Below are 16,095 nucleotides of genomic sequence, written 5' to 3'. Positions count from 1 at the left end.
TCATTATTGTTACTCTTTCTATACTGGGTTTTTCTTCGAAGAAATAGAAAAAGGGTTATATTTCTTTCTGTTTCATTTCTGTGATCAGCTCTCAAATTATCTCTCATAATGCAACTTCTGACCCATTTAGAAGTGCCCATTAATTTTCAACTGCCCATTTGATTTTCACGTATGATAACTATAATAATAATCAATGCTTTTGACTTAATTATTCCACTTCTGGGAATTGATCAAGAATTGGAACCAACACATATAATATTCACTATCCTCTGTTCCTTGACCTCTGTCCTCTGTCCCTTTCCTGTCTTCTGTCCCCTGTCCCTGTCCCCTATCTTCTGTGCTCAGTCCCTCTGTCCCCTGTCCCTATCCCATGTCCCCAAATTGGCATAAATAAATAAATAAGTGCCCCACAATGGAAATTTATCCATCTACCTATTACCGATTCATACAGAATTAAAACTACTTTTTGAAAAATGCAAAAGAAATGCTTATCTTCTAATGTCAAATAAATAAAAGACACAAAGAATATGATTGTCACAGCTATAATAAAATACCTAAAAACGAAAGTGAAACCCCAAGACTAAGTGAACTGTCAATGAAATGTCTACCTCTTATTTTCTTAAAGAAAAATATTCTTGATAGAACCAAAGTATATTGTATTTTATTATTCTATGTTGTTCTATATAGTATATTATGTTACTATTAATCTGTCAATTGATAATAAATTGTGTTAAAAATCAAAAGGGATAAAAGACTAAAAGAAAATGCATTTAAGTAATTACAGTTATTGGCTTCAAATGATGTGTTTATTGTTTTTCTTCTTTCTATGTTTTCCAAATTTTTCTCTAATGAATCTGCCCAATTTAAAAATAGCAAACTACTTTTACAGATGTCTTTCCTTATACTATTTAATAAGACTAACTTAATAAAATATGTACATAAACTTATGAAATAGTAAGTAAATATTCATTGATGATAAATACACCATCAAAAGGTAAAATATACTCTATAAATAAATTCTCTTGCCATTTTTAATGGAAGCAGTCAAATGCCTGCTACATATTTTATTTTACCTAACTGATGAAATTAAAATCTTCACCACACTTCTATCAAAATTTTAAAATTTGAATAATTCATATTTTCAGTATCTTGGAGAAATAAAAACCCTATGATGTGGAAAGAACAGAATTAAACTACAGTATAAACTCATGAAGGCAAGGAATTTTATCTATTTTGACCACTGCCATTAATGTCAATGCCTAGGATGGTTCAAGAGCTCAACAAATACTTATTGAAAAAAATACATGTGAGAAAAGGAGAGAAGGGGAGAAGAAAAAAAAAAAAAAAAAAAACCAGCAAATTGGGAAATGCAAGATTAGAGTTAGAATTGAGGTTCTACCACTAAGTGTGGCTTGGATCAGGTCATTGATCTACTTGAATAATCATCTGTTTCTTTGATTCTAAAGGGAACAGTATAGACAAAGACTAACACTTGTTTCTCTACATCTATAATTATATAGTAAGTCAACTCAAAATCATCCAATTATATTTTCAAGGTAATATTTTATCAGTGTCTCATTGTCAAAAAAACAACAACAAACAACCTTTAAAATCTAGGGCCTCAATTCCAAATCCCATTACAAGGATGAAAAGTAACAGAAAAGTTAACAGAATCAACCAAAGTAAAACATATCCCCTGGTCTCTCCCCTAAAAAAGTTTACAAGAACATAACAAAATTAACAAATGTAGGTAATTCTGCTCCCAACATCAGAACTGGCATTATATAATAAGCAATACTAATAATTCTGTAACAGAGAATTTCCAGTACAATACACAATGTATCAATTGGACATTAACCAACTGTTTCAAAATGTGCTTATCCAGTTTTCTCTATCACCTAATAGTCACTCAATTCACAATTCTTCAGGAAATATTATGCACATTTACACAGGGTGATCTGCAGGAAATCACAAGTTGTGGAGATATGGGATCATGCATGGAACATCCAATAGAGAAGTACCCGTTTCTTTATCTCAAAGATTTTGGACCCTTCCAGGGCTGGGAACTCCTCTTGATGAGTGTAGAATATCTGATGCTAGTTTTTAGGTCAGCTCCCACTGAGAGCAAGCAGTCTTCGCTATAAACATTTTAGAGCTTGAGAACACTAACTTTCCCCAGAGCCCTAAAATTAGTAGAAAAGCTCACACTGCACATCAAAGTTGTTGTTTGGTCTATTTATATTTTCTCAGTTCTTTGTATTAAGTCTTATGAAGCATTTAACTTCTAAAGTATAGAAAACAGGATTGTAAAATAAAAGGAAATGTGAAAGAATCATAGAGTGGGAAAGTGGAAAATTTAAAGACAAGATAAAGACAGCATTACAACATAATTAAAGGAATAATACAGATCATGGTATGCTTGGGGATTATGGTCTCCTGAGGCGCTGCTTTTACAGCCAGAGTGTTTTTAAAAATGTGAAACATATTATTTGGTGTGTTAATGACATGGATAAAATAAATGCATAAAAAAATTATCTCAGTTATTCATCAGTGGGTACAGCTATCTAATGTAGCCAACAAATCCCTAAAAATATGGCATTTGAAGTTTACTCAGGTGGTTTCCTGTGGGTGTGTGTAGGGTACAGTGATAGCTCTATTTCGATGCTTTTTCTCTAGCATGGACTTAATCCATTTTATGTATTAGACAGCCCTTCACTATAATTGATGATTGCAGTACGCTCATAAGCTTTATTATGAATACATATGCACAAAATATATCCATTTGTAAATGAACACTATGAGTTTTTAAATTATACAACTTTAAGAGCTTTGAGTATCTATAAACAGCTAGTGTCATAAGTAATATTTTCAAGGAAAAGAACAGAAATAACAAGATGATGAGTATTAAAATTAAAAAATTATATAGGTGTATTAGAATAGAGTCTTTTAAAACATTTATAATTGATGCCTGCCAATCTTCAGTGATCGACATCCAAAGTCATTCTGTTGAAAAACTGTATTGGATACAAACTTGTAGACATTTTTAGATAAGGAAATAACTCTTGTCTACTAAAAAAATCATTGATATCATTGATGGAGCTCATAGATTTTTATTACATACACAAAGAATGAGCCAAATAGCTCTTACTAAGTAATTGTAAAAATAGAATGTATCTTTATATTGGTGAGGGATGATGGTAACCACCTTTGAAAAGGCAGAATATATGGTAATACACTCTTAGTGTTAAGTACAAAGAGGTTTTATATAAAAACCCAAACATGTGCCCAGATCCAGAAAGTCATAGCATATTATTTAAAAAATCCAAGAAAAAGACTAATTTGAAAAACAGTTATATCTTAAAACTCTTCTGTTTTCTTTTCCTAAAAAAGCATTTGGAGTTGACGCCTCTGGTAATGTTCATATCATAACTATGTCTGATAACTTTCACACATGGGAGAAATGATTGCCCTATTCACCCCACTTAATTAAAGTATCCAGTGCCCTAATGCAAATCTGAAGCTGGAACATGTACTTTGTGATGTACAGGGACAGAGAAATGCAAGAAAGAAAAATCCTGCTCTTGAGAGTCTTTAATTTTGTAAGTAAAAGAGACATGCAAAAAAAAATTTACAAAACGCGGGGCGGGGCGGGGGGGATCGGATGGAGCAGGGAGGTTCTGTAGGACCAGGATGGGCAAAGCACACAAACACAAACATGAATTGTTTTGGACTTGAGGAAAAGACCTCACAAAGAAGGTAGTGCTTGAGTTTAATCATAGCTGAACCTCAAGGGGAAGGATAGTATTTGTGGCTCACACAATAGTATGAGCACGATCTGTCCAGAGAGTGATGACCAACTTTAGCCCACCAGCCTGGAGGCCTATGGGACATAAGAGACACCAAGACTAGAGGGAAAAACGGGCCCCAAGGGGGAGAACTTTGAATGCCGTGCAACAGAATCTGCTGAACCCTATTCTACAGAGGGACCGCTAAAGGCTTTCAGAGTAAAGGGAGTCATGCATGACCTGTCCAGTGTTTTAAGAACAGAACTAAGAACAGTGTGTTTAAGAACAGTGTGACGAGTGGGGCAGGGAGCACTTTGAAAGGATACTGACCACACTGTGAAGCAATAATATGGTATTTCGCAGATTACAAACATATAATTTCACCTTGTCTCCACAACCACCTCACCAGGAGTTAAGGCAATGACAACAGGAGTAAAGGGAAGAGAAACATACAACAGATATGACGGTAGAAAAGAAAAGCTCTATAATATGCCTATTGATTTCAGTGGAGGAGGAGTGATCTATTTAAGATACTCTAGGAAAGAAATGTGAATCAAGCCCTGGCCGGTGTGGCTCAGTTGGTTAGAGCATCTTCCTCTGCGCCGAAGGGTCAGGGGTTCGACTCTGGTCAGGACACATGCCCAGGTAGCAGGTTTGAGCCCTGGTTGGGGCACGTACAGGAGGCAAATGATCAATGTTTCTCTCTCATATCAATGTTTCTCTCTCTCCCTGCTCCTTCCTCGCTCTCTAGAATCAATGAAAAACATATCTTTGGGCGAGGATTGAAAAAAAAAAAAAGAATTTCATATACAGCAAAACTGACTTTCAAATATAAAGGGCACAAGCTATATCACAACATAAAATAACTCAGTATTGTTCCCATAGATCTTTGTTAAGGAATTTATTAGTGAAAATGCTTCAAACAATCAAAACACCTAGAGGGACATTGACATAAAGACTAGTGGTAGCAATAACTAATAGTTATCTGTAGAACTAAGACTAAATAAAGGTTAAAAAAAAGTATAGTGTGTAATGGCTACATGCTCTGACAATGCAGACGTAGAATAACTATTAAAAATAGTGATGGATGGGAGGAGAATAGGACAAGCATGGCTGGGAAAATGCCGATGAAGCTTTCTGTAAGAGCAGCAGGCCAAGCAGCCCCACCTTGTCCAGAGAACATCAGCAATTAAGGGAAAGGTGAGAACTCAGCATAAAAACTGAGACAAGTTACAAGACCAGACTAAAGGGCTGGAGAAAGAGGCTCTGCCTCCTTGTAGGAAGAACAAAAGATCTGTGGCATTCTTGCAAGCTTGGAGCATTCCTAAGAGCTTCATCTCCACTTTGGTAATACCTACGGGCTAGATGGACTCCGAACTCCTCCAGGACCTAGATGAAAGTCCCACAAATAGAACTTAGGATCCCCATCTTGTGTTCTGGGGGCTCAGGGATTCACACTCTAAGCCAGTTCTCCCCAGTCCTGAACACCTGCCTGGAGGTAAACCAGTCACGTGGAGAAGGACCATATTTTTAGATACTTAGTAGCTGATGAACTGTCTTATACTCAGGTAATGTTTGGTGGAGAATTTTTGTAATATACACTGAAATGGTACTTAACATTGTTGTTAGAATAATCTTTTTTAAGTAAAAGGAAACAAATTGGTGACTTTAACATAGGCCCTCTCTTTTCTGTCAAGATTAAGCCAAGTTGTTGTATAATTTCAAAGTTGTATTTTAAAAGTCCTGTTAAAGAAAGCATAGCATTTATAATGTGAGGGTTAAGAGAATGGGCATAGAGTCAGGCAGATCTAGGTTCAAATCCTGTACCCACCACTTATTTTTTTAGCTGTGACCTGGGGCAAATCATCTGATACTGGAGAGCTTCAATTTCTTCATTCATAAAATAAGTATAGTATGTTCTTCACAGAGTTAATTAAAGGATTTCCAATAACAATGCATATAAAAAATGAGTACTCAGTAACTATAGGTATCTAAATCAGACAAACTTTCAAAGGGGCCTGAAGTGCATTTTTCACAAATATACTTTAAAAGTTTTGATGGGAAATATTAAAACTCAAAATGTATTTGTGAACTTTAAATCTTACTTAAACATGCTAGTAGTTACATCTTATACCTAAGTTGTTAAAAAATCAGTCCAACTGAGGAAACTGATATGATAAGTTATATTTTAGAAAGATTATTCCAGTGGCAGCAGAACATAAAACTGGAGGTTGAAGCTGATGACAAACTGCAAGCAGACAGGCCTGTTGGACGGCGGCCAGATCCCAGGACCAACATTTTAAGGGCAGTGGTCATGGGAAGGGATAGTAAAGACAGGATGAAGAGATACCAAGGACATGGAATACACTAACTTAATTTTGAAGGGTGGTAAGGAGAGGGTTTGAAGTTGAGTCTAAACTACCAGATTGTAAAGACTCATTTTTATCCAGAAACCTACAGGCTGAGGAAATCTAAAGTGTATAATTTGAACCATGGATAAATGACATGATAATCACAACTTGGGAAGTTTAAAACACAACAAGCATGCTTTTTTTTTTTTTTTTTTTAATCCTCACTAGAGGATATCTTCCATTGCTTTTTAGAGAGAGTGGGAGGGAGGAGGGGAGAGAAAGAGAGAGAAACATCGATGTGAGAGAGACACATCGATTGGTTGCCTCCCGCACTCGTCTAGACTGGGGCTGGGAATCAAGCCTGCAGCAGAGGTATGTGCCCTTGACCAGGAATCAAACCCATGACCCTTCAGTCCAAGGGTCGATGCTCTAACCACTGAGCCAAACCTGCCAGGGCAAGCATGCATTTTTAAAACCTAATACTAGTTTGGCCTTTATATAAATGTCTGAATTAACTAAGGTCATCATCATAATTATATAGAGCAACCCTACCTGGTTCATAGTTCAGCATCTCAAAACACAGAAATGTGGGTGCAATAGAACATGTTCTGGGACTTGGGAAAAGCCCTTTTAAGGATTTAAAGTGTGAAGCACTTGACTTCTAACAGCAAGTATGCAGGAAGAAATCTTAAGCACAGCATAAAAGTCACATTTTCACAGGTTCTCAAAATAGCAAAATATTATTCATTCACATCTCAGATTTTTTTCTTCTTAGAATAAAAATAAGCAGACTTTTAATTTTGAGAACCATAATTTCTAAGTTTTCTTTGATAATGCACAATTATTTATAAGACATGGACTGATTCTAATTAAAATGGAATCTTAACCCAGGTACTAGAAATTACCCTTTTTACACTATTAAGTTTATTTAATTTCATCTTTCCCTTCCTCACTTATGTCCCCTTCCCAAGACCCCATAACAGCATCTAACCCTTCCATCCAAACTGTACATAAACAAGCATAGTTCTCTTGGGAATTTGAAGTTACAATTAAAACACTTAAATAGAGATTGTCTTAGATTAATGACTCCAATCATATAATTCTAATAATCAATAGACACAGAAAAGACAAACTGTGAATGCAGCAATGCAAATATCTTAGAAGCCAGGTCTATTATTAGTGGAGAAATGCCATTTTTACAGTCTCAAAAAGGTACAATATATTTTATTGAGTCACTTAGAAGTAACCTGGCTATTTTAGCCATACCAATAAATCTGTTCACATTAGGTAATTATAGGGTAGGAAGTAAAAAGCAAGAAGACATTAAAGAATATAAAATGTTATGCATGCATCATGAACTTAATTTAGAATTCTTTGTGTTTCATATAAAGTGGGAAGGTCAAAAAGAAGTGGAGGTGTAAGAACAGAAAGAACTTCAAGTTGAAAAAAGACATGAACTGCAATTATCTGCATATGCCCTATTTAGAAAAACATCTTGAAGCCATCCTTCAGTGTTAAAAAAAGAAGGTATTTGTTGACTACATTTTTAATCTTTCCATTAATTAGTTATGCTTCAGAACTCATTCATTAAATACCTTAGGAATTTTGACACACTAAATAATTATGTACTTACCAAAAAACTATTTAGAGGCAAGGATCCAAAAGATGAAACTACCTGTTTTTTGGATTCAGAGGTTTTAATTAATTTTAAAATGACTTTCCCTCGCTACCTTTCAACTGGCAAAAGAATCAGTATAAAGAGTAAGACCTGAGTATTTCTCCTACCAGACCAGCTGAGACAAATTCTCATGTTTCCAAGTGTACTCAAATGTGAGGGATCCTGTTTTTTTGTTTAACCCTTACAAAGCAAAAGAAATCAGACAAGATGAGAAAGGACATATTTCAATGTTCAAAGCGACAATTTACAATGACGTTATAACAGTTATGAACATCTTTGCACCAAATAACACAGCAACAATCACTATTAGCACAAACTACAGGAGGTGCAAGGAGACATAGAAAAAGCACATTAGTAATAAGATACTTTAATGTGCCACTCTCCATTGAGGGGTGGATCAAGAAGGGGAGGAAAATAAGTAAAGGTATAGAAGACCTAACCAACTTACTTGGTAAGGTAGAAAACCTAAAGTTGTTTATCAAACTTTGCACCCTGATAATTTTTGTAACATTTCACTGTTTGTAATTATTCCAAAAGTAAGCTACCAAAAAATTAGAAGGAAGAGGGAGGGGAGGGGATGTGAGGGGAGGGAAAGAAGAAAAACCAGAGGAGGAGCTGGAAAGGAATGGACAGTCATCAAAATGTCAGAAGTTAACTATTTTCCTCTCTCTTTCTTAAAACATTAAGCAATCTTGAGCATTAAAGAAATTCCTCCCCTCATTTTCACTAGTAAAGTATTTTTAAATTAGAAAAGTCTGAAAGCATGCATTCCCAGTGGAAGCCACACTGAGAGGTCACAAAATGGAGCCAGTGTGATGATCTGTTAGTCAAGATGCTGGCTGGGTCAGGGAAGGCCCTTCTAAAAGGCTCAAGGCCCTTCATGTGAAGCGCAGGCGGCTGTGTGTACCCAGCTTCAGCTGCCTGGAAGGTGGAACCTGCAAGGGTGGGGCTGGGTCGCTCTTTGGGGCATGCAGTGCAGTCACCTCTCTCTTGCAGCATCGCACTCCAGCTCCTGCACAAGGTCACCGGGGGACCTCAATCCTAGTCCACAGTCCCCTCGGACTGCCTCTCCTCTAAACCTAGGCTGAAGGTTCACCACCAGGAGTTCCCGAAGCTTGTCTCCACATCTGTCTCTTCATGGGTTATCCAAATGACAGAGGACAGGGTCTTTGCTGGGTCTCGTGAACCTAAGCGACCCCACCGGCCCACTTGCAGCCTCTGCCCGCGTCATGCCTCGTCACCCCTCTTGCTTACTTCTGCCTTGGGCGATCACTTCCAGGTCAAAACATTCTCTTCTTTAAACAAAAACCTTCTGGGTGCTTTTTGGCAGAACCATTCTTTGTTAGAAGCCCATGGAAAAAAACAAATGAAAGGCTGCCAGAGAAGTGTACATATAATTTGACTCATTTAGCCCAGAGATGAAAAGTCTCCAAATCCCAAGATTTTTGAGGAGGGTGGACAAAAAGCACACACTCAAGGAAATAAAATATGACAGAAGTGTGATGAGGTTGGTCCACTGCCCAGAGGCGCTGAGTTCACTTCTACCGCGTCAGCGCGCAAAACCAACTACCATTTCGTTCGAAAGGGAAAAGAGAAAATGCACGTTGTCTGTCTCACTGAGCAAATGACTGCAGCTTAGCAGATGCAGCTCTGCACTCGGGGCTTTCTCCACCCTTCTTTTTAGGAAAGAAGCCACCCAGGTGACGCTCTAATGAACAATATGGGCAACGCGAGTGGCAACGAGTACACAGCTGAGGCCATTTACCACAAGGGTCCTCACGTTCCCATAAGACATTTGATGTCTGCTCTCCCCCCCGCCACTGACCTGAATGTGCAGGAAAAGAAAATACAGCTGTTTGGGGCTTGTGCTTTCCCCCCTTCCTGAACCAAACAAGAATGGGTGCGGTCTGTATACGCTTCACTTTGCCACGAAGGATCGTGCTGACCAAATGCACACTTGCTATGAAGGATTATATTCGACTCCTTTATAGTCCAGGAAACAGAACAAGCACTAAGTAGCACCAAACACACTCACAGCGCTGGCTAAACAGATAAGAAAAGGTTTATGAAAAACAGTGTTCAGTCCCTTGCAACCTGCGCCGGTTTCTCTAACTCTTACAAATGTAGCAGGGCCTGTTTTCCTAGGCGGGGTCATCGTTTCTCAGCTCCCAGTCCTGTCCTTGCCAGGTAATTGTGCTTTTTGAGACCAGTTCTTCATTTTTGTGCTGGATTTTGCTTTTGCGGTCGCTAAAATACATCATCAGTCAATCTTGTACTTAAGACAATAAGTGGCATTTGAGCTACGGTTGGTTGACCTCGGAAGCTAAAAAGAATCTGATAGTTTAAAATTGAGCTCATTTTTCATGAGACACAAGCCAGGAAAAATGTGATCAGAATGGAGCTGACATCCTGCGATTCTAACTTATTTTACTTGCGGTAAAAACAGGAATGATTCTCCTCTGACTTCATTATTGCTTCCTTTTATAGCTATGTGGACTTCATGAACTTGCAGCTGACATTTTGGCAAAAAAAGTAATCTAAAATATCAGTTAGCATTTGTTCTCCCAATATGTATATTACACTGTCCCCAAACATGTGATTTTTTTTTTTTTAATGTTGTCATTTACATTCCCTGTCTCTACCTTGTTAGTACAACTAACTACAGGGTCTCTGAATTTTAGAATGAATTAACTATTAGCCACACAATTTCCCTGGTTTGTGAACAGACAGACCAGCTTTAAAAGCTTAAGTCTACTTGCATCGTGACTGCTCCAATACAGTGGGTCAGTTTCACTTATGGCCTCACCACTTCCAGTCACTACTTAGGTCCACTGTGATGAGGCCAAAAGATCTAGAGTAAGATGACCTGTACTCAAGCCCTAACTCATTGGCTAGCTGGGCCAGTCACCAAACGTTTGGGGGCCTCACTGTGCTCACCTCTGAAGGCAAGGGCTGCGGGTAGACGGGTTCTATCGGCCTCTGAGACTAGCATTCTAGGCTGCTCACCTGACAGTCCTTCCACGAGCCGTCTTCACACTTCCCCACGCGGAGGGGCGGCCGAGTCAGGCTACCATCGGCTCTCGTCTAAAAGCAAGGCTGCTGCTGCCAAAGAAAGTGCAGCCCAAGCCTCCCGCAGCCCATTAGGCTGGGACCTGCCGAAGCAGCAGCCCCGGTTTTCACTAAGATTCACCCTCTCATTCCTGCCCGTTTCCAAAGTCAGCAAGCAGAGGGAACCCCCTTAAGAAGCCCGAGAAGCAGAACCTCTTCAGGCTGCTGGGCATGCGCCGCCAGCCCCGGGAAGTGCACGGTACCTAAAATAGCCACGACCTCGTCGTCCTGAATGACCTCCAGGGACCCGGACACCACGAAGCACAGGGCGTCCACGCTCTCGCCCGCGTGGTAGATGAGGTCGCCGGGCGCGCAGTGGATGGTCTGGAACTCCACGGCCAGGGCGCGCAGGCACCCGTCGCTGGCCAGCCGGAAAGCGGGGTGCTCGTTGAAAACCTTCCTGTTCAGGTGAACGCAGATGTCGGCCCTCATATCCTTGGGGCAGATGGACAGAACCTGAGGGGGGCGGAAGATGGAAAAGTGAGAAGAAAAGAGAAAGCGGCTAGATCAGAGAAAAGCCACCCAACAAATGCGCATTGGCCCAAATCTGCGACACCCTCCACTGGGCGCTGGGAAGGAAAGGTGGAGGACACGCAGCTCTGCTCTCAAGGACCCCGGGAGCCAGCGAGGGGTGCTGAGCACCTGGGCCCTTTCAACACCCGCTGGGGAGCGAGGCTGGGGGGGTGCGGATCTGTCGTGGGGGGAGCGCAGCCTCAAGGCGAAAAGCGAGCGCCACTTCCCCCCCAGGCCAGGTTAAACAGGGCGCTAGCGTTCATGCCAGCCTCACTGGCTTCAGAACTTTTACAACTAAATTAAAATTCAGGATAATGTGCTTTATTCCACACTGGAGGCACATTTATAGAAATCAGTTATAAGAAAACAAAATCATGCCCTCGCGGTGCCCTGGCGGGTTTGGCTCCGTGCTTGGGGCGTCCGCCCGAGGAGAGAAGGTCCTGGGTTCAGTTCCAGCCACGGGCCGGTACCTGGCCTCGGCGGCAGGCTTGGCCCCGGTGGAGCACAAGCAGGAGGCAACCCCGCGATCTCTCTCTCCCCCTCCCCATCCCACTCTCTCTGAAAAGACAATGGAAAAAACATCCTCCAGTGAAGATTAAAAAATACAAAAACAATCAACAAAAGCACCCTTTGTGACTTTACATGCTGTTACTGGCTGATATAACTCCACTTTCACTATATATTTTTCCACTCCAATTTTTTTTTTTTTTTTAATTTTACAGGTGAATTTATATTCAAGAAGTGAAAAGTGTATTCACCAGCCTTCTGTAGGGTGTAGGCAACTGCAAAGGTCAACACCCGCAGAGTGGGCACATCATTTGCTGGCAGCCCTTGCCCTCTGGTCTTTATCGCCTATGGACTGCTGAGGAACAGCAGAGTTCAAGCTCTAGGCATCCCTTAGGAGAGCCAGGGTTAGAGAGCTTTTATTGCCGATAACTTTCAGACAGGGCAATTAAAGACCCAGATTTCAACGGACATTATCATGTTTAATCAGAGCATCATCGAACAAGATACAATCACAGAAGTCAATACCACCCACTCTAAAGATGCATGTGCAAACTCACTTAGAACTTTCTCCCAATCCCCATGGTAAACTATTCTTTAGAATCAGAAATGATTTTCTTTGCTAGGCTTTCAATCACTCAAGCTGAAGTCCAAGTTGATCCCCCCCGCCCCCCATGAAGTTACACTGAATAATGTTTTAATATAAAATCGTTTTCTTTCCTACACCAATTGCATTTTAAGCTTTAAAAAATTACCTAAAGCTTAAAATAATCCTCTGATGATTCCTTTTATTTGGTGCTCACTATCAATGAAAAGTTGGTTACTTCCCTGTGTAGGAGACAAGCCCATCATAAATGTAAAGACCATTAATTAAATTATGCTTTTAGTATCCCTTCCCTTAACCATTCCTAAAACTGTACATATCATTTCACATAATTAGTGTCTCTGTTGGTTTTTTTCACACTCCTTGGAATTCCTAGAGGTAATAGGAATCAGCCCACCTAGCTGTCTGAAAAATCTCATCTTTGAGGAAACGCATGACTAACAGAGCTTCAAAAGCAATTGGTACTTTCTTTGCACATCAGTTGTTTTCCATAATAACGTAATGTTTTCTTTAATATATTAACTTTTAGTGACTTTTGACAACACTAGTCATTCAGTAGGCACTCACTAAGTTTCCTGTATGGGGTACGCCACTGCATTAAGCCCTTGGAACTAGAAGGATAAATAAGACCCTGTATTTGCCTTGGAGGAGATAACCATGTAGTAGGGGGAGTTAGATGTGTAAAGAGACAATTATAACACAATGAGGGCACGGCCAAGTGACATGGGACATGTGCTGCTTAGCAGTCATTACTTATGACTTAGAGGTAGCATAAAAGATTGGGCTCAAGAGGACAGGTCTGGGTGCAAATCTATCACTTACCACCTCTGTAACCTAAGGTTTTAAATCTCTCGAAGTCTCATTTGTGAAATGGGTTGATAGGGCTTACTTCATAGGCTCATTACAGGAATTAAATGAAAGGGCTTGAGTTTAGCCCAGTTCAGCCTAGCACATGGCAAGGGCTAAAGAAAAGCTAGTTTTTATTACCCTTATTGAAAATGAGTATTCCTACAAAGTTTATTGCTGCCTTTAGCTCCTTACAAAAGCAATTTGCTATTTTGTCATTTTCTACCCCTGTCTAAATTTTGTATCTTGGCTGTTTGATGAGATTTCAGGCACAAATATTTCAGCATGAACCTAAAGATATTTCAAGCACTAGCTAATGTTAATGTTTTTCTTAGGTTGAAAATAAAGTTAGTGCTAGGAAAGCAAAAAGGAAAAATAATTTTAAAATACACACACACATTAACATTACACTGAATACCTTAATGGAAAAATGGATCACTCTATTTCTATTCCATTTACCTTACAGAATTTTCATTGTTTTATTTTTTTATATTTTTTAATATGTCTTTACTGATTTCAGAGAGAGGAAGGAAGAGGGGGAGAGAGAAATAGAAACATCAATGATGAGCGAGAGTCATTGACCAGCTGCACGCCCCCAACTGGGGATCGAGCCTGAAAGCAGGGCATGTGCCCTAACCGGGAATCAAACACCATCTCCCAGCTCATAGGTAGATGCTCAACCGCTGAGCCACGGCAGCCAGGCAGAATTTTCATTGTTTTAGATTCATTTTGGTAATAGTCATTTTATGTTATTTTAATTGTTTCTTTCAGGATTCATGCTGCAAATGAAATCTTCCAATGTTAGCAACATTCTGTGTTTAGTGGCATATCAAAAGAGGATTTTTATTATTTTAAGTTCATCTTTCCTTTTTTTTTTTACTTCACTTATGACACTGATCTATCATTTTGATTGATGGTATATACTAAAGTCCATATGTCATAAACTGACAAGTTAAAACTTAGTGTTAAAACAGACCAAAGCCACACCCAGCTCTGTCCCCATCCCTAGATAATATGTGTGTCTGTCATCCAAATATGAGTATGGTATTATTTTTTCTGTAAACGAAGGCACTAATAAATGTCTTAGGTAGTAAAAATTTAGTTCAAGTGATAAAATTATCATTCAAGATGACACTAAGAACTGGCCCATTATTCCCAGTTTCAATGTACTCAGACTTGAATGTCACATCCAATCTCTTGTAAGTTCCCTAATGGGTGTCTCATAGTTGTAAACAAATGAAATTACATTTCAGTAGAAAACATTGAAGTTAAAGTGACTTTTATTTGTCCCCAGGGTTGATTATTTATCCCCTCTTCATATCAGGATACTTATAAATTAAATTCTTAGTTTAGACAATAAGTTTTCTCTTTGGAGGAGCTATGGCTGTATATAAGGAATCATTTTTAGAATTCTGTAAATAATTTCGGGGGGCGCGGGGAAAGAATGCCATGGTCTGGAAAACAAAAACTCTTGAAATTATCTATGATACCATTTCTATTAAACCCAAGATCAAGAGGTATCTTAACAGACATCCCTCAGGCTCCAAAGACTTAACCTCAGCACTGCAACTAGAGAACTCCTAGTACAACACAAATATGACCATGTTATCTCGCTTTCTTAAAATAGCCAGTGGTTTGCTTCCCCAAGTAAAGCCGAGGTCCTAACCAAGCGTACAAGGCTCTTTATGACGGAGCTTCCTCCAGCTACAACTCTTTCTACCCCGCTCCAAGCCTGCATTCCGTCACACGGTATTTCTCACCCTCCGAACCTGCCACACTCTTTCACGACTCTGCTGTTCCTTCTGACTGGCATGTCCCATCATCTCCTTCTCTGCCTACTCACCTCTCATTCATCCACAAAGCACACACCATCCCTCTCTCTGCCAAAAGTTCAATTTATAGACAACTCTGTCATAGAATTTGGTAATGTATAGAAAGGGAAAATGAGAGTAAGAGGTGTTGTGATCTGTTGTTGTTGTTTTTAAATAATAGCACACAGTAGTAACATTGAATTATCAGAGTTCAAAGGACTTCAGCTTCATGATTTCAAGTATTTTTTTCAGCAGCAAAGTCATTCTTTGTAGGGTATTTTAAATGAAATATTCCTTATGCCCAATAGATAAAACTGATACAAGCAGAATTATGCTAGATGAAGCTCCCACTGGGCTCCACAAGGGCACGGTCAGCCATTCATTTAACTCCCAGTTACTGAGTGCTAGTTACGGGTTAGTTACCTGGTGGATACTGTGTAGGCCATCCAGCCAGACCCGTGAGCAAAAACTCTCATAGTGCCTGCCTCCCTGGAGCTCCCGGTCAGGAAGAGCTTGAAAAAATCACTGTTCCTAGTCCAATGCCCCATTTTACAGATAAGACAAACGTATAGCATAAAAGTTATGTGATCTGCTCAAGGCTTCTCAATGAATTAGTCAAAGCTTTTGATTTCCAACTTTTAAACCTCCTCAATGAAGCTTTAGCCAGGAATAAAGTATAACATCTGGCACTTTCTGATGTTTTTTGGTTCTTTGCATAGTACAGAAATATAAATGCTGATTTCTGAAAATCATTTAGAGTCCAATTAATCAAAACATAGTTTATTTATTAGGAAATCACTAATGTCACCACCACAGAACTGCCTAGATTTCTTTGCAAATTTGTTTTCATTCCGAAACACTTTAATTTTAGCTCCAATAAATGCATTATATGTTT

The 16,095-nt window shown here is 39.4% G+C and overlaps 1 protein-coding gene across 1 annotated transcript in view; it reads right to left on the bottom strand.

The window, feature by feature from the left end:
• KCNH5 (potassium voltage-gated channel subfamily H member 5) overlaps positions 1-16,095 on the bottom strand; it is a 216,557-nt gene that overhangs the window by 37,198 nt on the left and 163,264 nt on the right. The window contains exon 9 of the mRNA XM_087814110.1: positions 11,126-11,378. Coding sequence (XP_087670236.1) covers positions 11,126-11,378 — 253 coding nt within the window. The remainder of the gene's footprint in view (positions 1-11,125; positions 11,379-16,095) is intronic.

The sequence above is a fragment of the Miniopterus natalensis genome, chromosome 1 (assembly GCF_054644295.1).
Source record: "Miniopterus natalensis isolate mMinNat1 chromosome 1, mMinNat1.hap1, whole genome shotgun sequence".
In the NCBI taxonomy this organism is placed as follows: Eukaryota; Metazoa; Chordata; class Mammalia; order Chiroptera; family Miniopteridae; genus Miniopterus; species Miniopterus natalensis.
The sequence above is the reverse complement of the archived record's forward strand: the minus strand, read 5'-3'. Positions and strand labels throughout refer to the sequence as shown.